Source organism: Hippocampus guttulatus, chromosome 16 (assembly GCF_054856545.1).
Source record: "Hippocampus guttulatus isolate MCC_2025c chromosome 16, RoL_Hgut_1.0, whole genome shotgun sequence".
In the NCBI taxonomy this organism is placed as follows: Eukaryota; Metazoa; Chordata; class Actinopteri; order Syngnathiformes; family Syngnathidae; genus Hippocampus; species Hippocampus guttulatus.
The window spans coordinates 3762990-3786835 of record NC_141276.1 but is presented as its reverse complement, the minus strand read 5'-3'; the positions used below and the strand labels follow the sequence as shown (position 1 = coordinate 3786835).

At 44.0% G+C, this 23846-nt stretch overlaps 3 protein-coding genes across 6 annotated transcripts in view; 2 read left to right on the top strand and 1 right to left on the bottom strand.

Moving 5' to 3' along the window:
• baiap2l2a (BAR/IMD domain containing adaptor protein 2 like 2a) overlaps positions 1–21925 on the bottom strand; it is a 27235-nt gene extending 5310 nt beyond the window's left edge. The window contains exons 1-8 of one of the 3 annotated variants that reach the window (XM_086132271.1): positions 21824–21925; positions 8143–8331; positions 1522–1597; positions 907–993; positions 736–797; positions 532–603; positions 326–406; positions 40–171 (exon numbers count right to left, since the gene is read on the bottom strand). In XM_086132271.1, coding sequence (XP_085988397.1) covers positions 40–171; positions 326–406; positions 532–603; positions 736–797; positions 907–993; positions 1522–1591 — 504 coding nt within the window. In that variant the 5' untranslated portion in view covers positions 1592–1597; positions 8143–8331; positions 21824–21925. Of the gene's footprint in view, positions 1–39; positions 172–325; positions 407–531; positions 604–735; positions 798–906; positions 994–1521; positions 1598–1935; positions 2205–8142; positions 8332–21823 lie in introns of those variants that run through there. The other 2 variants (XM_086132269.1, XM_086132268.1) reach the window with 2 other exon arrangements.
• On the top strand, positions 4992–12561 carry nptxra (neuronal pentraxin receptor a). The gene is made up of 5 exons (XM_086132267.1): positions 4992–5750; positions 8164–8440; positions 8767–8999; positions 9587–9766; positions 9921–12561. The coding sequence occupies exons 1-5, from the start codon at positions 5049–5051 to the stop codon at positions 10149–10151; spliced, it is 1623 nt and encodes a 540-aa protein (XP_085988393.1). The 5' UTR covers positions 4992–5048; the 3' UTR covers positions 10152–12561.
• LOC147192540 (extracellular serine/threonine protein kinase FAM20C-like) lies at positions 17670–23846 on the top strand. Of its 2 annotated transcripts, XM_086132266.1 has the most exons (11): positions 17670–17771; positions 18563–19027; positions 19272–19450; positions 20777–20855; positions 20928–21020; positions 21521–21636; positions 21746–21926; positions 22210–22337; positions 22502–22583; positions 23037–23096; positions 23361–23846. In XM_086132266.1, the coding sequence occupies exons 2-11, from the start codon at positions 18564–18566 to the stop codon at positions 23614–23616; spliced, it is 1638 nt and encodes a 545-aa protein (XP_085988392.1). In that variant the 5' UTR covers positions 17670–17771; position 18563; the 3' UTR covers positions 23617–23846. The 2 variants fall into 2 exon arrangements, with proteins under 2 accessions (XP_085988392.1, XP_085988391.1); XM_086132265.1 differs by lacking the exon at positions 17670–17771 and having other exon boundaries at positions 18459–19027; positions 22228–22337.

The window sequence follows — 23846 nt, the reverse complement described above, 5'->3', positions numbered from 1 at the left end:
ATGTCTTCATGAAAAACTATTTTGAAGCGAGACGCGTACCTTATTCATAAGGCCGGAGATGGACCGGATCAGGCCGCAGTGTTTCTCAGCCAGGAAGCGATATCTTCTCTCTTCCTCTTTGAGAGCCTCGCTATGACTTTCCCGAAGGAACCGCAGATGCTCAGCGGCCTCCTGACCAGACACATGGTTGACAAGAAAAACTATAAACACAACGCAGACCTAAATAAAAACCGGGATGGCCTCCAGCGGGCAGGTCTAAAATGTGTCCCCCACCATAAATGGGTCAGTACAGTACCGGTATTTAATACAGTACCGAATGACAAACCTGGTTAGCTCCACGCCTTAGCTGTCTCTCCATAACCGCCGCCTGACTAAAGACACTCATCTCATATTGTTTTCTGCTGCCCTGTCAGACACAGAGATCCGTTCAGGCACTTGACGATCATCGCCATATCAACAATGGAAAGACGGCGGGTGACTTTCTCGATGCGTTTTCATTTCCGAAGATGCCACGACACGAGTCTCACTCACGGATATGTAATCCTGGTCCAGTCTAACGTTATTGTCCATCTCGTGAAGAATGTCCTCCGTGAACCAGCGGAACTGGGATGACACACACACACACACACACACCCAGTACGCAGTGAATGTTGACGTGCAACAAAAGCCTCACCATCATTTTACAATTGTCTCCAAAACTTTGTGAAAGAGAGATGAATGAATCATGTCACTTACTACTCCTTCGACCTCCAAGGTGAGTTTCTTTTGGCTCTCGGCAATCTGAATCAGAACATCTCCTTCGAGAAAAGTGCAAAACATCATGTCAAAATTGTGACATTCACGTGTTACTAATCGTGCGCAAAAAAAAAAAAAAAGAAGCTCCTGGTTTGGCATGCTTCCCCTTACCTATGGAACGTGAGGACATGGTGTGGAAGGCCTGCTCGCCCATCTGTGAAAGTGCAGTGAAGTAAGCCTCGCTTTTTACAGCCAGAGCTGAAAAAAACGTCACACAAATCATGTGAAATTACCTTTCCCAGCAATGGCAGAAGTTGGAAAGCAGAGGAGGTCATGTGAATAAATATTTCGATATTTAGAAGAAAGTGGGAGAAATAAGGCATCGGGCCTCACTTGGGCTTGCTGTAATATTTATCATGTATTTCTCTTTTTCCCCCCACTTGAGTGGTACAGCTTTTTGTCATATAATTTTTTTTCTTCTCTGTCAGGGGCAAGAAACGTCGTTGTTGATTCTTGTTAACAGAATAATAACAAGTCCACACGCCTTGGATACAGGCCCGCAAGAGCAAACACAACAGCGCTACAAAAGCCCCAACAAATATGGACTTTGGAATGAGGTTTCCTGAAACAGCCGGCTGATGTGACAGTTTGTTTAGTTTACAGCACTAATAAACGAAGGGGTGTGAACAGCACACACAAGAGGACACAGGAAGTGAGTGAGAAATTCAAACTTGACCCCCGCCCAAGACCCCTTTCATATGAGTTCTCTTTTGCCGTTCGTCTTACCTTGGAAAGCTCGCACATAGCTGTGGCCCAGTGACACGAGTTTTTGCAGGCCAGGGTTGAACTCTTCCATCAAGCTCTGTCAAAAAATATGACAAATAAGAAACATGAAGATCTTGATTGCTGAGTGACAAAGTTTTGTATGGAGTCACATCGAGACTACGATTTCATGATTTTTTTTTCTTCTCAGGGGGTGAAGCTGAACATTTTTAAAATGAGTTCAAATTATTATTATTTTTTGTCATTTTATGTTAACGGTTCTGTTGATGGCGGCGCGGGCACCCGCAGCGGCTCCTCTCTCTCTCCTGTGGTTGAGAGGAAAGAAATTTCACCTGTGCTGTGTGTTGCACATCGAGCACATTTGGCAATCAAGTTAACTTGAAACTAAGAACTTTTCAACGACAAAAAGCTACTTACCGAGTAAATCCCCAAGGTTGATCGATGTAGCTGCTCACTGTTCACCGCAGACATGTTTAATATCCCCCCCTTGTGCGACTGCCGATGAAATGCTTGAAAGCATCCAAGTCTTAACTCATCCAGGCCGCAAAGTTGAATGGAACGGACAGAGCAAAGCGCAAGGAAGGCTGCTCGGGTTGTTGTTAATAGACTCGGCTGCGACTTGAGTACCGCGCGGTAAATAATTAAACACGGCCCAGCCATAAAACGCAACGGCATATCCTGTAAAGCGTGACTTAGTGTTTGCTGTAACGTGTGAGGAATTAAACACCGGGATAGATGCGTGTGTGTGCGTCCATTTCCTATATGCAAGGTGTGCTCTGTGTGGTACCATTGAAACCATTTTCAAAGCGAATAAACGTGCAAATAAACAGGCATTTGCATTGTGAGCTGCCAGATGAACTCTACCTTTGCTTTTAAGTCACAAAGAGAACATTTCAGTTAAGGCTGCATAATGGCGAATATCCTATGTTAAATATTGCAACAACAACAACAACAAAAAACGAACTGGAAAAACAACCTTCGAGGCAGACATGCGAACCACTTCCCCATCCAAGCTAGTGACAAGTTATTGTTTTTATTCATCTGACTTAAGCGGACCCAATTTGTCACAGAAGCTTATGTATTTTGGTGCCGAGTTGGTCTTCAAAACAAACACTAAACAGAGCAGATTTTTATATAAAAGTCCGAATTGGAAAAAGTGACTCAGGTGCGTTGAAGATCTCATTAAAAATGTTAGCCTTTCCCATATTATGACACGGCTTATTCCCGCATCTCTAATGGCTCAATATAATCTATCGTCATTAGAGCAACACTGTGCTGATGAGTAATGACGCGTTCAACTCAAAAGAGGAAACGAGGAAGGAAAATGTGGAAGCGTTGATTACTGAATTCATTATTTATGGTTTCATAAATTATAGGTGGCGGATGTCAGACTCAGATGGCGCTGTTTGCTCGTACACTAGGTGGCATTAAAACCCAACTGGAAACATGAGAGGAATTTTAAGCAGCATTCTAATAAAAAGGCTGCCTAACATCCTTTCACTTGTCAGTGCCTTTAATTGACGAGCTCAAAGAGAATGATCATTAACAAATCATAGAGCTTTATGGCACGGCGAGCGAAATCATAAAAACAGAATAGAGTTTCACGTCAAAAAATCGAGGGCAAATTTAAGCAGGACATGTTTGCATGAGAGAAACCCTATGAGCACTTCCACGAAGATAAACAAAACAAATTGAACACAAAAAAATGCGACAATCCAAGCTACAAATGTAAATGCTGAGCTGGATGAACGGAGATGTACAGTAAATTACCAACCATAGACCCTCTTACTGCCTTTTTCCATCACTTCTAGAATCATGCACAGTGTATTGTGTTTACGAACTTTGCGCAAACATTTCACGCGCTTCTCCCAGGCTAGTCTTTACAATCCAAAAATTTAAATGTTGAAAAGAACAATTACATTTGGAATTTGATTAAAAGCAATTATTTAAAGATTCCAACTTTAGTGCCCTCTACATTAAGACCAGAGATGTTCAATCGTCACTCATGTCATTTCAATATCACACAGAAATATGCATAAAAGAATAGCTGGTGGAAATGCCAAGCTGTAGTAATCCATCTCTAACGGAGTACTTAGTCATCCCTGTTTCCGTTCTAATGTTCGAGCAAGCTATTTTCTGCTGCAGACATCTCCCCCATACCGCATCCGTGCACGCAACTCGGAAATGTCTTTGCTTCTTCCCTCTCTAAAAATGAGCATCTATTCTATGAACGTTTATTCTGTTCATACTGTCTCTTATTATAGCACGAAAATGTATTTTGACTATGATCGTGTGCTTGAATGTGTGTGTATACATGTTCACACGAAGATTAACATGTATTAGTACTTGGCTGTGTGTGTATGTGTGTCAGATTTAATGACTTCCCTAATAGCACCAGGTCTGAATGGTGCAACACGCACAAAGACACTCACCACGCACCACCGAGGTCATCATTCTACCATGTCCATTGCTCTCAAGCTGCTCCACTGGGAACCTTGAGCTTGATTTATAGCCATGCACATTTGCCCACACAGTATATACTGTATATGCCTGGAATGTGAAGCTGAGCTACAAATGATGAGACACAGTGAGTGTGGGATATTACAGATATAACTCGGAAGGCTGCATGCAGGAAACCCATTCGTTGCAGTGAAGCAAAAGAAAAATTCCTTAGCCTGCCCCTGCCGAGTTCAATTCCTGACTGTTTCATCGATGGAGACGCTGAATGAAGGGCTGGTTGGGGCTGCCTTATCAGAGGGCACTGTGTTCAACTTTGAAAATGCATTTTATGTTGGACACAGTGCAGCGTCAATGCTAATTCCTCATGAAAATCGCGCAGGGGAAAAGAACCTGATTTCTATAGCGCTTTGACAACAGCTGCAGCTGTAACATGTGTTCTGTGAATTCTGCCTAGCAACAAGTGGCTGAGCCGAGGCAGGAGGACACTCCGTCTTTGTTGATTTCAAATATCTCTCTTCTAATTCTATTTTTTCTTCTAATTTTATGATTTGATTATGAATAATTAAAAAAAACATCTATCGGACAATTGCGTTATTCTAATTGTGATCATAAAAATTAAAAAATAAAACACCAAATTTTGCGAGTGCACATCAGTTAAAGAATACTGTGAGAATGTCGCACAGAGTTAAAACGCTTCCCTCACTTTGCCTTAATTGTTCTCACCAAGCTGGATGATGTGTGAACGGTGAGGACATGCGCGTTGCGCACATGCACGGAGGAGGTGTAACAGTAACACACTATACTCGGATGCTTTCTGTGGACTCCATGATAACTCCATCGAGGCGCTCTCAAGTCCTCGTTATCTGCGCCGGTCCAGAAAAGTATCCCTAATTCTTTTTCGCTCCTTTGTTCTCGACATCAAAACACATCAAGTCGATGCTTTCTGCTGCGTTCAAGTACTCGTTCTTTTCTGGGTGGGTGGGGGGGGGGATGTTATGATTAGATTTTTTTAATTGTCGATCGTCTTCGCCGCCACCCTGAAGTTCATCGTGATCATTTTGGCCGCCGGCATGGTGGCCTTCATCGGCGCCGTTATCTGCATCATCGCGGCCGTCCACACCGGAACCACCAAGGCGGCTCGACGGCAGCCGGCAGCCGACAACCGCTCGCTGTACGCGACTGGCGCGACGCAGCCCCCGGCTACCAGAGGCTCGGCGGCCAGGGCTGGAACCTTGGGTGCTCTCCACGGTTCTGAAGTGCCCGGATCCGAGGCACCGACCTTTCACGTCGGGCTCGACGGTCTGGACGGGGTCACCGGACTGACCGGGCACGACCCAGCCGTCAGTCGCCTCATATGCACGCCGATCCCCGCCGGGGAGTGCAACCCGAAAAACTTTCAGCAACAAGCGGACGACCCGTCGCTATACGCGGGAGAAGACTGGGGCTACCTCCGCAACACCGCGGACGAGCTCCGGCAGACCGTCCTGCAGCAAAAGGAGCAAATACAAACGGACCAGCGGACCATCAGGGAGCTGACAAGCAAACTATCCGAGTGCGAGAAGGCGCTCAAGGGTCGGGGTGGCGTCGCCGACAGACGCGGAGGTGCTGTGGGCATATGGGGAGGCAAAAGCCCGGCAGAGGGGGCGCAAGCCGAGCGGGTCATGGTGCGGGACAGCCCCGCGTCTGCGCATGACCACGTGCTCACGCTACGGGCAGTGGATGAGCTGGAGCAGGCCATCAGTCAGCTCAAAGACCGCATAGAGAGACTGGAGGTATGTGCGGGGAAACAAATCACTCCCTATCCACACAGCTACACTCCACTGCAGAGGCGTAATGAATCCCACTTTTGATTCGGGAGCGCTTGCATGGCATGGTTTTAAATACAGGGGAGGGATTTCTCTCTCAAAACTGTTGAGAAAGACAATTGCCTGAGAATTTATATTTGATAACGTTTAAATGCTCATCTGGGATCATTCCAAAGACTGCATTTTTCTCCTGGTGCATGCAGAGTGAGTTGGAGACAATTGAGCCTTTGGTGAATATTGGCAACATTCTTTTTTTCTTTGTGAAGCCCAAGAATCAAGTCATTCATTTGAAAGAGAAGTAAAAAAATAAATAAAATAAAAAATCTCCAAGCACAACTAGGAGATTTCATGGGAATCATAATGGACAGAAAGGCTGACAGATATTTAGTGATAGGTGTAATCATACTGTAGTAATCCTTCCTAATGTTTTTGACAGCAACAGACTGTTTGGCAACTGTGTTTCTGTAACGCTACTATGCCAAGAAAGCAGATTGCAATTTAATTTTGAAATAAGAGGGATGAAAGGAAGGCCTGAGAGAAAAAAAAAGTGGGTGAGTGAGGTGGATGGATGGAAGGAGGGATGCTGATAAAGCGGTAGAAGAGGAAAAAAGAGAACACCGCCATCAGCCAGAGGAAAAGGAGGAGGCGGGGGGCGGGGGGGGGGGGGTATGAGCAGCGTAACATGAAACGTCCCTCTCATCTGACCAGATTCTGAAGATGTATAGCCTCTGTTTTGGCCAAAGCAATATCATACATAACGTATGAGTTGCCTAGTTGTAGGGTACAAGCCCCTCATACAATTCCGTCCCCGCGAGAGGCTCCGTTTTATTTAGCAGATTACAAACCATCGTTCCATGTTATGTCGAGCTAAACTAAAATGGTTGCATGTGATTTTTTTTTCTCCCTCTTTTAAACGCTACAGAGTCATGTGTTATAATGCTGCATTGTTTTCTTGCGGAGCCATCACCTGTATGTTTCACTCAACAGCCTAGTCACGTTTCCATCAGTAGGTGCTCGGTCTAGCGGCGCAATGGCGTCGACGACAGATCGTGTAGATCGCGGTCAATTTGTAACACGGACGATCCGAATGGATTATTTCGCTGATATGCGAAAACCAGCAAAACTTCACATAAACATATTTTAAGGCAGTCGGTCCTTATTTTTCAGGACAATTGGATTTAGTATGCACAAGATTTTGTTGGGGGCATTTATGAAACTGCGGCTCCGTAATGATCTGCGCTCCATACGCGCACCGAAGAGCATTTAGTGCTTAACACATTCACGCATTTGTGTCTCAGAAGTGAAGATGTAAGTATCATGATTTCTTTTCCCTCCAGAAAACTCTCCACGCGTAAACAAATACCTGCCTCAAACTCAACCTCGGGCTAAGTGATAGAAATGAAATATTGGAGAACAGATTCTTAAGCATCCAAAGACCCATATAAGACGACGTGTGATAAGAATGTCCATCACTGCAATAGTCATGTTTATTTTCTATACTGCTTATCCTCATTAGGGTGACAGATGAGCTGCATGGAGCCTATCCTAGCTTACTTTGGGCGAGAAGTGGGTTTCACCCGGGCCTGGTCACTCAAACACTCATGTGTGTGGGTGTGTGTGTGTGTGTTTTTTCTCCTGGTGAAAACACTGCTGGCTTCATTGAGAGGCACGCAGCGGTGCATAATGAGTAAAGATTACATTGGGATTTATAACAATTGTGTATCTGCTTTTGCTGCAAAATCAATCAGTGACATTTTGTCAGTATCCTCAGAACAAAAAAAAACCCACTGGTGTGAATTGTGCATCCTCTTAAACCAGAGCATGCTGTGTTCACTCGCATCAATTCCAGAGGCACCGCTTCTTACATAATGCTTGTCCCTTTGGGAACTGAATCAATGTTTCTATAGCTCGACCTTTATTCGTATCATCTTATGCAACGCATGTACAGTAAGCAAAGTGTACGCTGGCTAGGAAAACTACAAACACCATGCCTAGGGTGTCATTAAAAAGGGCATTGCTAGAGCGTGAAAGGCCACAAAAAAACAAAAATCAAAATCTTGCACTGTTAGTTTAGCAAAGTGTTGGAATACGTCACCATTTTTAGCCCCCTTTCATTGGGGTACCAATCGCATGATATCCCTTTCTACATGTTGCGCCATACACACAACGATGTGGAAATGAATAGGCGAGCAATTTGGTTCACTGAACCAAGTTGTGGCAAACCGAAATGAACTGTACTGCCATATTTTTTTTTGGTATTCCACGACATGGTGTCATGCTATTCACGCTAACCTGACACACTTTATGTGACAATGCGAGCCGGATGAAAAAAATTTTTTTTTTTCATTCAAAAGCGTACCTTTGTCTTCCTCCTCTGCAGGCCGACATCAATCTGTTTCCTCACAGCCAGACGGACATCAACAACTCCGCAGTTGTGCAGGACGGCGGGAAATCCTTTGGCCCAGAAAGTTGGGTTGGGCACAAAGCGGGTGCGGAAAGGCCCTGGAAGATGGAGGACTTGGAAGGGGAGCTTGAAAGGAAGGTGGAGCTGTTGGAGAAAGAGAGAAAAGCCTTGAGGCTGGAAACCGAAAGACACCGACAGGAAACGGACCAGGGAATCAACAAGCTACATGAGCGACTCTCAGGACTGGAGGAAGGTAAATATGAACAGAGAGGTCAATAGAAAGCAGTTCTTACAGAACGCATTTGCATGCGTATGTCGGATGAAGTTATCGTGTTACTTTCAGCAAGCTTTTTACATCCTTTGCTGGAAATAAATTATGTCACGCATAAAAAGATCAGGAAGACTATCAAATGTCATCTCAGTGAAAAACAGGTTAGATGTTTAGTATGAAAAAAGAAAGGAACAATTTGATTCTTTTTGCTACTTTTGCAGATGCTGTCTTTGAGATTTCTCATTCTTATCAATAATGACTGTATCTCTAACTTTTTTTTTTTTTTTTTTTGTTCTTGTTTGTTTTAGCTAATTACTTTCCGGAGGGCTACAGACTGTCTTTTCCATCGCGTACAAACTACATGTACGCGGTGGTGAAACACTCCATCCCAAAATTATGGGCCTTCACCTTTTGCCTTTGGCTCCGGCCTACGGAAGGAGGCATCGGAACACCCGTCTCCTACGCCGTTTCCGAGCAACCCAATGAACTGGTGCTGCTCCAAGGCCCGCGCACGCCCACTGAGCTGCTCATCAATGACAAGGTACCGAATCAATCAAGAAGCATCGTTTAGTTTTTCAATAAAAACGGCTCGCCTGTTCAAATGCCACATTTTTGTGATGTAAAAATGAGACAGAAATAAATCTATTCAAACTCGAGCCCTCTTTCATGCGACCTGTAACCTATACAATTCCATTGGAAGAAAATATATCTAGGGCGGCCCGGTAGTCCAGTGGTTAGCACGTCGGCTTCACAGTGCAGAGGTACCGGGTTCGATTCCGGCTCCGGCCTCCCTGTGTGGAGTTTGCATGTTCTCCCCGGGCCTGGGTGGGTTTTCTCCGGGTGCTCCGGTTTCCTCCCACATTCCAAAAACATGCATGTCAGGCTGATTGGACGCTCTAAATTGTCCCTAGGTGTGAGTGTGGGCGTGGATGGTTGTTCGTCTCTGTGTGCCCTGCGATTGGCTGGCAACTGATTCAGGGTGTCCCCCGCCTACTGCCCGGAGATGGCTGGGATAGGCTCCAGCACCCCCCGCGACCCTAGTGAGGATCAAGCGGTTCGGAAAATGGATGGATGGATGGATGGAAAATATATCTAAATTCAAATGTGCTTCTGCTTGCTACCTGCTAGGTGGCCCGGCTACCTCTGAACCTTTCTCGAGGCAACTGGCAACACATATGTGTGAGCTGGAACCAGAAAGGAGGCGACTGGCAGGCCTACCAGGGCGGAAAGTTGAGGGGAGGAGGCCACGGCCTGGCGGCTGGTCATGAAATTAGACCTGGAGGAGTGCTAGTCCTTGGTCAAGAACAGGTAACTGTCTTGGGACCGAATGAATAGGTTGTAAGCGTGTTCAATAAGGTGAATTCAAGAGGAGGGATCTGAGCTCGTCAGTGTAAATGTGTTTTTGGGGTCAGCAAGGCTCTGAAATGTGCATCTAAAAGCACTCCTTTTTTTTGCACCTTAGGATTCCCTGGGTGGAGGCTTTGATTCAACTCAAGCTTTAGTTGGAGAGTTGTCCCAGATGGGTCTTTGGGACCGAGTCCTGTCTGCCGACCAGGTGGCCAGCTTGGCTCGGTGTGGAACGGTGACCCAGGGCGGCGTGGCTCCTTGGACTGAGCGTGCAGTGGAGGTTTATGGTGGAGCCACCAAGTACCCTGGGGAGCCTTGTAGTAAACATAGCCGGAGCTCCAAGTGACAGATGGAGCGTTTGAGGAATAGGAGGGCGGAAAGTGGGGGTGGGGGAGTTTCAGCCTTTTGAAAAACAAAAAAGTTAGTATTCCATCTGCGCTCGTTAGCATTGGTACTAAAAATCTTGTTGAAACAACTCTCGGTGGCAGTGATATTATGAGTGTTTAGGAAAGCAAGTATCTTTGTAGCCATTCCGCTCACAGGAAGTGGAAATGAAAGAACCTGCAAAGTTGCTCTCCACTTTCAACAATACTTGTGTAGTCTGGGGGATTTGGAAGGTTTTGGAATGTGTCTTTAGGGGTGCAATTATAACCCAATTCGCATAATTCAACCTTAATGACCATGACAGGACCCTTTCCTCAAGCTTTTCCAAGTACCCCAATTTGTGTCAGTAAAGGGGAAACTAAATGGAGTAAAGTGGATCAGAAAAGCCGACACACCCCTGTTCAAATGACATTTATGATATGAAACGAGACCAAGATAAATCATTTCAAAACTTCTTCGACCATTAAAAGACCCTTGTAATGCTGTTTTTTTTTTCATTTGTGTCCTTCCGAGAGGGGACGTACAAATAAACAACTGCAATCATGTTTTCCCCCCAAAAAATTTTGACGGTCCAATGACATCAAAGTTGAACTTTTTAGGCGATAATTGCAAAAGCTATGTTTGGCCCAAACACAACTCTGCTCATCACCAAAAGAACACCGTGCTGACACCGTGCTGACACCGAAGTGCGGTGTTGGCAGCATCGTGGGAGGGGCCTGATTTCTTCAGCTGGAACAGGGACAAGATGTTTCTGAATAATTTTGCATTTTTAACAGGGGCGTGTAGCCTTTTTATATCCACCGCAGACTAACCTCTGCTTGATTAAGACATTAATTAACAGTTAAGTCCCATGAGAGGTATGTGAAGCTTTCTCGAACTGTAGTCACAAGGTGTCATCTGGTGTTTGTCCCCCCAGCTGGAATGAGTCACAGATCACAGCCCCCGAGAAGGATATTTTTCGCCGTGCATTGTACTCCAGTAATAGCTGGCGAAATGACGTTTTTTTTATTCCATAAAGGGTTTCCTGACGCAAACCAGCAATCGGAATGCAACTTGTAATATTTTAACGTTAGCCCACAACTGAGCCGTTCAAAAGGAGGTAAAAGTTCTCAAGAGACATTGTCAATCACGGTGAGATGTTGCAAAAATGTTACAAGGATGGGGAGGAATATCAAGAGGCTGAGGGCAGCAAGGTGATGAAAGACAAAGAAAAGCAACCAGAAGTACAAAATCGTTTTTTTCCCCTCTCTCTTACTGCGTCATATGGAACCTTTCGACCTGCATGTTATATTCATACTTCAAATGTCTCGCAGGTGCAACGTGGTCACCTTAGCGTCACAAATAAGGACAGTGCCTATTGCATCATCCAAGCTTGTGGGTGGATTCTGGTGGGTTAGATTGATGAATGAGATGATGAACTTGATAAAAATGAGCATTCTACTCTCTCTTTACGGTTATGTCAGGCACACTCATTTTCTTCGTTCTTTTTGGTGCATTCTGAGGACATTTTTCGTAGTTGCCAATTCAAACAGACATTTTTATATTTCCATCCGTCGGTTCTTGTCATCTTCCTCCAATCCATGCATGAGCTCCAGGCTCGGTTTATTCTGGGCCTGGTTGAATCCACAATATCTTGAAAATCACAAGAAATCACCAGAAATCTCACGCTCACACGTAAGGTGTGGCAGACATTTTTTTGCGCATTTGCTACACGGGTGTTAAAACGCGTTCTGTATCATTCCGATGCCAAGTCCACACTGCAATGTAGTTTGTTGATGTGTTTTGACCTCACAGAATGTTGATGTGAAACAACAATTTGAAAATAGAAACAAACATGCCAAATCATGTTGTGCCTCTTGTTGTCTATTTGTATGCTTTCCAGTCTGTGCGATGCTGAAAAGATGTTTATTCAGTTTGTGTAATGTACGTCACGGCTTTTTGGCACAATATGTAAGTGTCGTGTCATTATACTAAGAACATACTAAGAAAAAAAATAAGACTGTTATGTCTTTTTGGGGATGTTGTTTTTGTTTTTTCGATTTTTACAATGGTATACATTGATATGTTATGAACATAAATACACTGGTGAAAAAAAGGGTGGGTTGAATTTACTCAACTTTATTTTGTCAAGTGGTTGCACACACAAAAAAGATCGCCTAGATTTAGATACATTTTTTTTTTGAATAGATTACACAGCTTCTTAAAAATGTGATGTAAATCCAGATGACTTTACCGTGCGTAGCCACTTGACAAAATAAAACGGAGTCAATTCAACCCGCCGTTTCTTTGCAGTGTACTTCGCATTTGTCTTGTTGTACTGTGACGTTTATTGTCATTTATTACAATTAAATTCTCGCTTTTCACCTGGAGAATGCGTGTCTCCTAAATCTCTGACAAGTTACCACATCGATTTAACCCTGATGCGACATCATTGGTAGGAAGGAAGAGAGGGCGTTAAAGCACTTGGAGTAGCTGCAATGAGTTCATGCAATCCCTCTTTCTAACGAACGTACTGAGAACTTAAGTGCATCAGCAGGTCAGGGGCTCGTGTCAGACTCCTACTGTCAGCTGGCCAGAGTCACACAACATAAGATTGAAACGGATTCAAAGCCCTATTAACCTTACGTGTAATCTGCTGTGTGTGAGAACCTCCTAACAAGCTTCACGGTCCACACGCGGCAGAAACGCAAAGGCGTGATTCGCAGTTTTGAAGGGACGTATCCCTCGCGATTCACGTCACTTGACATCGCGCCTTCAACAGCAAGGAGAAGCAATTTTCGGCACACCGTGGATATTTTTACATCGGGCGCTTCTCTCTAATTCCTCAGTGGTACCGAACAGAATGAATGTTGGAAGAACCAAATTGAGTGCGTGTTGCGTTATTTCCCTCGTTTTCCCCAAAGCGTGACACTTTGTGATCTGGCTCTGCCTGAACTACGAAAATCCAAGCCATCAGAAATGCGGCATTGCGTGTATGAGCATTGAAAAATTGGATGGATACAAACCAATTCAGCGATTTAAATCTGTGACTTTTCCAGTAAAAAAAAAAAAACAAACAAAAAAACTCACAGGCTGACCATCTTGACGGTGGACATATCCACAACCAAAAGATGGTATTCCCTGCCGGATTACTAGTCCAGAGCTAATCCATAATGTTCCATCTAGGAATGGACAGTACGTAATCCCATATAATCCAGGCAACGGATGGCCCAACAGTTTGCAACGTTATGATTGAACTCCTACAACCACACTGGTTCATCCCAGGTTGGCATCAAATAAAAACGAGGACAAATATAGTCCCTCGGTCTACACGATTAATGCAGCATTTAAAAAAAAAATCCATTTCGTTCAGTGTTCTTTTGTCGCTTTGTACGTGGGGCGAATCAGATTTTCATATTTGCATGAGAAGATTGTTCCGCATGATCTATTTTTTTCCCCTTAACGACTCATCTGGGCTTTAAATTCACAGGTACTAATTGAACCTTGAGGCCGTCAAATGCTGCAGCTCCGGGGAGTGTCAGAAACTAAAGTAAAACTCAACTGGGGATTTTAGATTTCAAGCCCTTGTAAATATCGACTGGCCTTATCCTTGACAAGAACATTTTCTTGTGGTGGAGAGAAAGGAGACCTGAAACATTCTGAAAGAGTTTTGGAATTTCTCTGTGATGATCATAATGATACCTTCAAAATCCCTATATTTAAAACCTCATTTTCTTTGTAATTTATCCACCGACTGTACTCTGCTTCCACCTGGCTGCCCACCAAACACACACACGCACGCACGCACGCGGTACAAAATTCCCACCGAGACTCCATCTGGACAGGAACACTTTATCTTCCCCCATCTTTGTCACCCACGCTGGCTCTCATCCTCCTCCCCACGCACACTCACCCTGCTTTAACTCAGCGTTCATTCAAACACGGTGGACCATCACGTAACAACAAAGGCGGTGCACCATTATTAAAGGCCCACGGACGTCTGACATTCAGGCTAAAAAATATGTGCGAGAACTATATTCCGTGTTGTGAGGTGCAGTGCATTTCACGACGTGCAGAAATATTTTCTTGAGTTCAGATAAATTCCTTGTAATAGATTCATCAATTAGAATGAAGTAAATGCCCATGAGAAAGGGGAAAATTGTGAATTGAGTATTAAAGGATTCAAAATTGTGAAAATCAATCTTTTCTCTCTGCTCTGCTCACTTGTCAATCAAATACCACTGCTACAACCCAGAAAAATGGATGCAGGTTTTTCATCTAACGCATAACGACATGATTAAGCTACAAAAATAAAGTATATTTCCATAAAGCCTTCAGTGGCTGGAATATACTGTATCCCTTCTGGGGCATTTTGGGATCCCCCCCCTCCCCCGCCCTCCCACGCTGTGACAACGAGGCGCTCTAAAGCAGCTCTGCCAGCGTGACGTCCCTGTTCACATGCTGGTGACAACACATTTTTGTTTTAATGCCTTCATTAAAAGGAAAGACATTTAGCAATGATGAATAATTCACACTGCGTGTCTTAATTTGAAGCACTGGCTTGATTTCAGCTCTACATGAGTACACATTATCAACTGCCTTTTCTTGATATACTTGGTGTTCGTTTTCAACACCGCTTATCCCAAACAGGGTGACCGGGAGGCTGCTGGAGCCTCCAGGCATGAAGGTGTCGAGGGTTTGGCTTTTGACAACATTTTTGAATCTGTATGGCTTAAAATCCACCAAGACTCTCCAGCCATCTTTGGAATCGTGATATTTTCGTTCAATTCTTTTGCCGTTTCAAACGAAGGGAACATTATCAAACAACAATGAGGTGTGAAGACAAATGAGTGTGCAAATATGGGAAGGGGGAGGGAGCGGAGGAGTGGGCTGTCTGCACGCAGCAAAATGAAGGAGGGTGAGAAATGCGGAGGGACCAAACTTCACATTTACGCTTCACGGACAAAAATATGATGACACACAGCGTACAAGACATGGAAGAAAATATTGAGTTGCCACATTGTCCGAAACGATCCTCGTTCGAAGAAACAATTGAATTCGTCAGGAAGGATGGGATCCCATTCTATCATGCGCATTTGCCTTTCAAAGATGGCCGCTGTGCACAAAAATCCCAGACAAGATCATTGGCAAAGCCTCACTTTGTTACCTTTGCTGACTTTGATGATTAAAAAAAAAAAATCCTCTACCTTCTTATTCCCGCTGCCTTTTCATGTTTTGCTCCCTACAAATGAGATGACTGCGACAAAAACCCACACTCACTTTGAGCTCACAACGGGGCACTCGGATGGCGAGATTAGATTGTTTTTGCAGGCTGTCGCCTTGTAAATAATGAGTTGCGGAATGATAAAGAGCAAAGGGGATGGGCGGAAGTAATGCGAAAATCAACAATAATTCACGCGGGAAAACAAGGGACTGCTGGATTATAATTGGTTCAACGCGTTGGATGTTTACAAAGGCGGTACGCATAAACTGGCGTGCCGAAGACAATGGCGGCCGAACGCTACTTAGTATTCCGTGCCGGTTTCTGTGTTACTCTCTGTCTTAACACCTCCGACATCTTTTTCCCTACTCTTCCCTTCCTCTTCTTCTCCATTCACATTGTGCTTACTTTACATCGCTTGCTCCTCTCGGTCCAGCCTGTTTTACGTGACCACTTTGCAGTCTTTTTGTCTTTTGTCTCTGAAGCTCACACGTCTCTCCTTACTCCGTCCATCCATATGAAATATTCATGGCCGTCCATACTGCCAGTGCGGCGCATTTGAGCTTTGAGAGGAAACGCGAGAAAGGTGAGAGGATGTTCGGCCCTGGGAAGGAGCGGAGGTGATGAAAGAAAAGAGCTAAATGACAAACGCTTCACATGCATACGTAACCCCCATTTCCAGTGAAATCTTCATTTCAGTTTGATTAGCATTGAAAATAAACCTCAAATTAATTTTCAAAAATTCCCAGGACCGGGAATTCCTGATGGGCCAAAGTGTTCTGGTTTCCCTTGTAAGTGACACGCGGAGATGATGTATTATGCGTGGCGCAGAACAGACAGGCAGACCGGTCGGTCGCCTTTGCGAGGAGTTTAAGTACAAGTTCTTGGCTCAGAATGGGAAATATTCTGAGCCTCGCCTGACCCCAAAGCTCAACATCCATCTGTCTCAACATCCAAATGTCTATGTTGATATTTTTCCACACATAAGCCAGACTGTATCGAAATGAAGACTTTGTATGAACACACGCTGCCATCAAATACCGTACCTAGCAGCATGCACACACGGGCCAAGTGACAGAATGCAATTAAAGCACACGTTGGGCGTCTAGTTAAACCGAGAGATGATTCAAAAGGTCCTTTGCCGCCGCACATTCCCCTCCGACATGCCAGATGTGATCCTGGAACGAGCTTGTCTTATTATCCTCGGCTTGCATTTTGTTCTGGTTGTCTGCCTGCCTGCCTGGTGGATAACGCATGTGCACGCTCCAATTAGGTGTCAGAGTCTGGGTTGTTTCCAAGCAACCTAACATGAAATTGCAACAGCTGTGGAAGGGGGAAGCCACCGGACCTTTGACTCTTTTCTGTCGAGGCCAACATTTCAAGTGGAAGGTTTGAGATGGAAATTAATATCTCCAATTCAAAATGATGTTGAATTTATTAATAGTACAGCGCTGATGAAAGCTACAGGACTTAACGAATTATAGTTTAATATCATCACCTCATGGAGAAAAAAAAACCCCATATTGGGTTTCCGGTATTGACGGTTGTTAGTTGATCATCTTAAAGAGGTAAACACTCAAATGTGACAAATAAATGAGGGAAACGGTGCACTCATTGCACAGCACATATTGACAAAAATAACTTATTCATATGTCTGCACACATGAACTGTATAATACCAGATAATTCGCTGCAGATTTGAGCACCGGTCTATTCATCTGAGACCTGCGACAAGACTCATTATACATTCAGACCCAAAGCGCTTTGCTAATTAACGGAAACACATCGTAGGTGGTTCGGGTGCGGCATTAAATACACTGACCCCTTTTTAGTCCGTAGGAGCCGCAAGTGCTGAAAGTCACAAAATGGAGCAGAAGCCATTTTTTAAATCTACATTACATCGGGTGTGCCTGCAATGAGTGTGCCCACGAGTGCACAGCAAATGATCTATTCCGTCTCTGATTGGTTGTTTTTTCCTAGGCGCGGTGGTTTCTCGTACTTTGTATAGGAAATCAGAGTGAAAAGACAACCGGGAACCTGTTGCATATCGCGTTACAATTCGAGCGCTTTCTAGATATCAACCTGCCGCGGCACTGAACTTCTTGCAGATGTTTGGAGTCTGCTACATTTTCAGTGATCACCCCCCCCCCCCCCCCCCCCCGCTCATTAACGGACAAGCCGAAAGGTCATTTGCGTACAGGTCACAGTGACATCGGTCACAGCAACATGCCTCTCTTCTGTTTGAACCCGTGTGTCATAATAAACAAACACGGCTGCGCTCTTTGGTAGACCGATCAGGAATATCAGATATCTGTCTCATTAGCCAAGGAGGTAGGGGAACGGAAAGCGGGGGAAGAAATCAAGCTCTTGAAGGAAACGGGATGTAAGTAATTCCTTCTGCCTGCTGCGCCCTGGGGAATTTGGGAGCAGCAAGTTCGATAATTTATTGATTTTTCCTCAGTGAGCTTTTCTGTACGTGATGTCAATGATTAGCTTTTTTTTTTTTTTTTTTTTTTTTTTAATTAATGCCTGAGTTGCTCGTCAACTCTAATCGCGCCAGTCCAAAGTAGCAAATGAAAATTGATATCTGGATGCAAAGTGATTCGTATTCTTCCGACTATGTAATTATTGATGTGATCTTAATCTATTGACAGAAGTACAAACAAAGGCATTTTACAATGACCATACATGATTATTATATTTAAGTTTGGAAGCTTTTTGCTCCAACGCCCGCCCTTTCGTTCCGTATTTATACATAAGATCTTCCCATACAAGTCTGAGCAACATTGTAGGTTTCTGGGCTGGTCCACTATTATTAGTCTCTCGACCACAAAATACATGATGTGGGTTGCCATGGCAACAACAGAGACACCATTCTCAAAAGTAGAAGCTGTTTAAGGTCATACTATTGCGTGATGTTTCTTTAAGACCTGTGGGTGGAAATGAAATCGGCGGTTGCGGAAGAGATCAATTCTGCGCAGAGCTTCAAATTTAGAGATGAAAAAGTCGTCGAGAGAAAACGGTTCAATCAGACACAAAGTTGGAGGGAAAAAAAACACTAAGGAAAAAAAAAAGAAAATCTTTCATGGTGAATGGGCTTGAATTCGGCACAACTCAACAGGCCATTTGGTTTTTAAGTGTCCCTCCTTCTGTTCTTCCTTCTCTCTTTTCCAGCATGGTGAGACGGAACCTCGGTCCATCCACCCGTTCCGTCTATCTCTGCCTGGCCTGTCTGTCCGTTGCTCTGCACGTCATTCTAGCATTCTTTTGTCTCGCTGTCCTCCAAACAGCCTGCGTCCTTCCCAACCCGTCTTCCTCCTCCTTCAATCCAAGTACAGAAACCGAGAGGCATCACCGAGTCTCTTCCCCTACACATAAACTATCAATCAGTTCCCAGAATGACAAGCCTTACAAATCAAATGCGACCGGAATGCCTGCTGCCATTGAGCCAGAGAAGAAAACGATTGGCGCCGGAAAAGTAAATCGAGTCATCGAGGAGGCCTCGAAGCTGCGGGCGCTTTTCGAGCACCCGCTGTACAACCTGCCAGAAGTGGGGCTGCTTGAGGATGACTGGCTGCTGAGGGTGAAGAAAAACGAGGACGCGGGTGATGAGGAAGACATCAATAGTGACAGCCAGTGGTGAGTGCTATCTTGAAAATGTCCGCCTGATATCGGATGAGAAATCGGCGGAGGGTAAAACAGAGTACGATAGCTTTGCTGTTATGTAACCAGCCTGAGGATTTGATGGCCGCTATGTTTTTTGTTTTTTTTTACATCAAACACTAACATAACCCCCCCCACAGTTTAACACCATATCAGTAAGACATTGTTCTAAGTCGCATGTTTTCAGCACTTATGTTCATATAAAATGTTTCCCTTAAAGGGAGAGTGCAAGTCACGAGAATGGCTATGACAAAGTCTCATGGACCAACGACGCCGAGTCGCACCCACCCTGGTTGCGATTCCACTTGGGCATCACTCGGTGGGCGCTGTACAACAGAAAGGATGTCACGGTGTCAAATCTAACTCATTACTTGGCAACGCAACGTATCCTCGGAGCAGGTGAGGAAAGAAACGATCGGCGATAATCGGCGAGAGGAAAGAACGAGAATAAGCGGCATGGTGAAAGTGCGGCGATGTCATTCCCTAAACTGTACTTTGTGTTGAAATTCAGACAGACATAAATCGCCACTTGACTTGAGCAAGCTGCATTGCTCAACAAAGCAAGAATAAATTTAGAAGCTGACCTAGCTGTTAACCACGATGGTCCCAGTAGTGCTTAGCTCTCATCTAATTATGATAATTCAGGTTTCTCCTTAGTTAAACAGAAAAACAAAGTCCCCAGCATGCTTCTTGTTTCATTTTTACTCATTCATATGCCTTGATAGAAAAGAGTGGAGGCTGCGAGAGAACCCGAGGCAAGACGGGCAACTCCGTTTTTTTTTTTTTTCTCATCCAACTTATTGGAGACAGTAAACTGTGCCAAAGTTTATATTCAGAGCAGGGAACCCATTGGAGATTTTTTCGAAAAGAGACACATACGCACACACACCCGCCCACACGGTTGCACAATCAAGGCTGACCCTTTTGACAAACGCACACGAGTTGAAAATACATTTGCTTTGTTCAATGTCACTAAGCACAATATGTCTCCCTTTATGCTGTTGAATTATTGACATGAATAAGGTGGAGGCGTTTGTCCGTTACACAAATCCATACAGAGGGAAAAAAAAGACCGTTATGAATATCATTACTCTATGTGCAAAAAGAGACGGGTCTCAGGCACATATCCGTGATTCGGTACATTCTGCATGAACTCATACATAACCAAGTTTGTTTTGTGTTGATATCAGACACCCCGCTCGCAATCTCAGCGCAGTGCCGAGTACATTGAATTATACATTTGGGACGTGCATTATGCAGTGAAGATTGAAGATACAGGCTGAATTTTTGCAGTACCTTTCTGTTTTATATGCAAAATCCACGAAGAGATACACCTAGAGAGAATCATGCTAAATATCTCTTTATTTTAGGTTGCACAAATACGGTGGCAATAAATAGCAGTAAAATAAATGAGGAACTCTGATAAAGTGGTTTGTGGTCAGACATGTATGCACACCCCATTTAAACTGTGGGTGCGGAATTCACCAATCACATCCAAACTCAGGCGACACTCATCTGCCACCATTTGAAATGCCTCGGACTGACGTCAAATGAAATTCGGGTATTGGTGGGCTTTTCCTGACATTTTGCAGTTACATTTAACCACACAATGGTCCGCAAAGAGCGTTCAGAGCATTAGAGGGATGTGACTGTTCAAAGGTATCAGCCAGGAAAAAAGGTCCAAAAGATTTTCCAAAGCAACCTTGATTTGTCTTCATCTTTCAGTTCAAAAGTCAGGAGGTACTCAACTCAAACTGCTGATGTCTTTCCCAAACTACGGACAAGCTCTGCTCAAACCGAAGAAGTAAGACCACGGTGTCATCATGTTCATGTCATCCCCTAATTTCAACTCAGCATGAGCGTTTTTCTCATCTAGACAATCCAGAGACGCAGAGACAGATGTGAACCTATTTTACTTCTCTGACTTTGAAAGACACAATGCGGAGATCTCAGCTTTTCACCTTGACAGGTACCAAGAAAGAATTTCTCTGTGTAGAGTGAAGCGAAAAGAAAATCTCAAAGGAACACTATTTCCTTCGAGTCATTTACTCATGACAAATAAGTGCATTCGTAGCTTTTGTCGTGTTTATGAACAGACAGGAACCTGTCCAAGCTCTCCAAACTATTCATCAGCATCATCAAACGGATTAACAAAAGTATGATCTTTTTTTTTTTGGGCCGGTTCAAGCTATATTGAGTCTGATTCGTTAGTTGATGTCACGATGCACTCACATCTTTGAAATAAAAATGGGAGTTTCCGATTCAAGACGCTTTTTGTTGCACACATAAGAATCCCCCAGTCCCCCCCCCCTCCTAACATTGAGTAGAGGCCGCGGCTTGACCATGGGCACAAATGTTGACGCGAAACAAAAAAACAGCAGACATAACTGCCACCTGCAGGACAGAAGTGTATTTCCTCCAAAGAGGTCTGATTTGTCTTTCTGATCTCTGCATTGCTCTGCGTCTCAGGCTCTTGGGCTTCAACAGAATCCCCCCGGTGGTCGGTCGTCTCATCAACGTCACCAGTGAGATCAGAGAGATTACCACTGACCGCAAACTGTTTCGCACCTTCTTCACTTCCCCCGGTATGCCCCCCCCCCCCCCCCCGTGGGATTTTGTTATTCTGTAACATTCTCAAGACCAAAGCCACTTGAATGTCCGATGAGTAAAACGTGTCTCTCTGACTCTCCCTAGCGGGGAATGTGTGTTTCTATGGTCAGTGTGAATACTACTGCTCAACAGAGCACCCGCTGTGTGGGCAACCGCACTCACTGGAAGTATCCTTGGCAGCCATGCTCCCCGACCTCAGCCTTGCTCCTCGCAGGTCTTGGAGGTCACCATGGAGACGATCCTACAGCCGCACCAAACTGGCCCAGTGAGTTCTCCGCCTGTGTTAAATGGGTAGAAATGTCAGTCGCCGCGCTTGCGTTGTTTAGACTCATTCAACTGTGAACATGTGTGCGACAACAGGGAACATTTTTTTAAGTGGAATTAAGTGCAATTGCACATCCACTACAGTAGGTGGCAGCACGTGCACAGAGTATGAACATTGTGAAAGATATCCAGCAGATGTATCTTTCTTTTTATGTTGCTTTTTTTTTCTTTCATGTTGACAAGGATACAATGTAAGCAGAGGTGCATTTATAACAATTTTATAGAAAATTCTGTTGTGCCAGATGGGAAAAAGACCCTGCATACTGTGACACTGTCAAACAGACGCCTCCCTACAACCACGGCACCAGACTGGTGGATGTGATCGACATGGCTATTTTGGACTTCCTCATGAGTCAGTCTCGACGTTCCGAATTCAGTCCAATCCCACTGAAAACATTACAGCATTTTGTCATTTCTAATATTAAAAAAGTGTCATTGAAAATTGGAACAATGACAAAATTTGACATAGAATGAAACCTTTCAAAGTCAAAGGGGCATTGCTTTTTTTTTCTCCAGGCAACATGGATAGACATCACTATGAGACATTTGAGAAATTTGGCAATGAAACTTTCCTGCTGCATCTGGATAATGGACGAGCGTGAGTACAGTCCCATCATATCCAACAGCTAACAATGACGAAAGTCAATAAGCACTGATCAAAAATCGCCACTTTCAAAATCAGATCCCAACATTTAGTTGAGGATTGTCATTTTCTGAAAATGGTCTAAATTCTTTCAGTGCTGTATTGTGCAAAAATATGCTACCTGACGAAGCATTCCCCAAGTGCACGCCAGTCGCTCAAATTTCAGAGCTAATGTTGCATTGTTGTCATTTTGACCGAATTAAGCATGCAAGAAATGAACCCACAGTTGCTCTCATTGCTTTGAGATACATTTAACCACATAACCAAGACAATCCAAATAATGCTTCATCAATTATTGGTCGGTCAGTGAATCTTGCAAAGACGTCCCTGCATCAAAAACAGTATGGTTGAACAATCCTTGGCAAAAAACTAAGTATCCATGCCATAATTTTTGCTAATATTTTGCAGGTTTGGACGACACTCTCAAGATGAGCGATCAATTTTAGCTCCCTTACAACAGTGCTGCAGGTAAAGTGGAGTTTGCCTTGTTCACTTGGTGGAACAGAAAATACAATTTTACCACAAAGTTGGAAGTGTACAATTATAAAAAATAAATAAAAACAACACTCGTAACCACACCCCAGTGAGTTGTTTGATCAATTAATTTGATCTATTGTTTTATTAATGATATTTTTTACAATGAGGAAAAAAGTGTGAAGACAATGTGAGCTATCAAAATGCTGGCTTTTGACTGTACAGTATTTTCAATTTGCTTTCTTCCTACCTGTACAGGATCCGTCGCTCCACCCTCCTTCGGTTGCGTCTCTTGTCCGATCCAGACTTCCGTCTGAGTGATGTCATGCGACAGTCGTTGGCCCAGGATTCTCTTGGAGCTGTTGCTCCACTCCTGTCCGAGGCACACCTTGCTGCTTTGGACCGACGACTAGCAACTGTCCTGCATGTGGTGGAGACCTGTGAAGAGCAGCACACTGATGTCATTTTCAATGACTTAGGACAGTACAAAGTATATGAGCAACAAATAAAATAAGGCAAAAATAACGGGTCTAATTTATTTAAATAAAATAAATGAGGATCATTTAAGAAGGTGGAAGCATGCATATATATTGAGAGGGGAAGTAAAAATAAACCATAATCCTATAAATTGGATACACTGTGTTCAGAAGTCACATTTCAATATTAAATGCACTATTACATGGTAGTCAGAACACAACTGCCACTATTGCCCCAGTTGGACCATAAATAAAGCTCAGTTGTTCT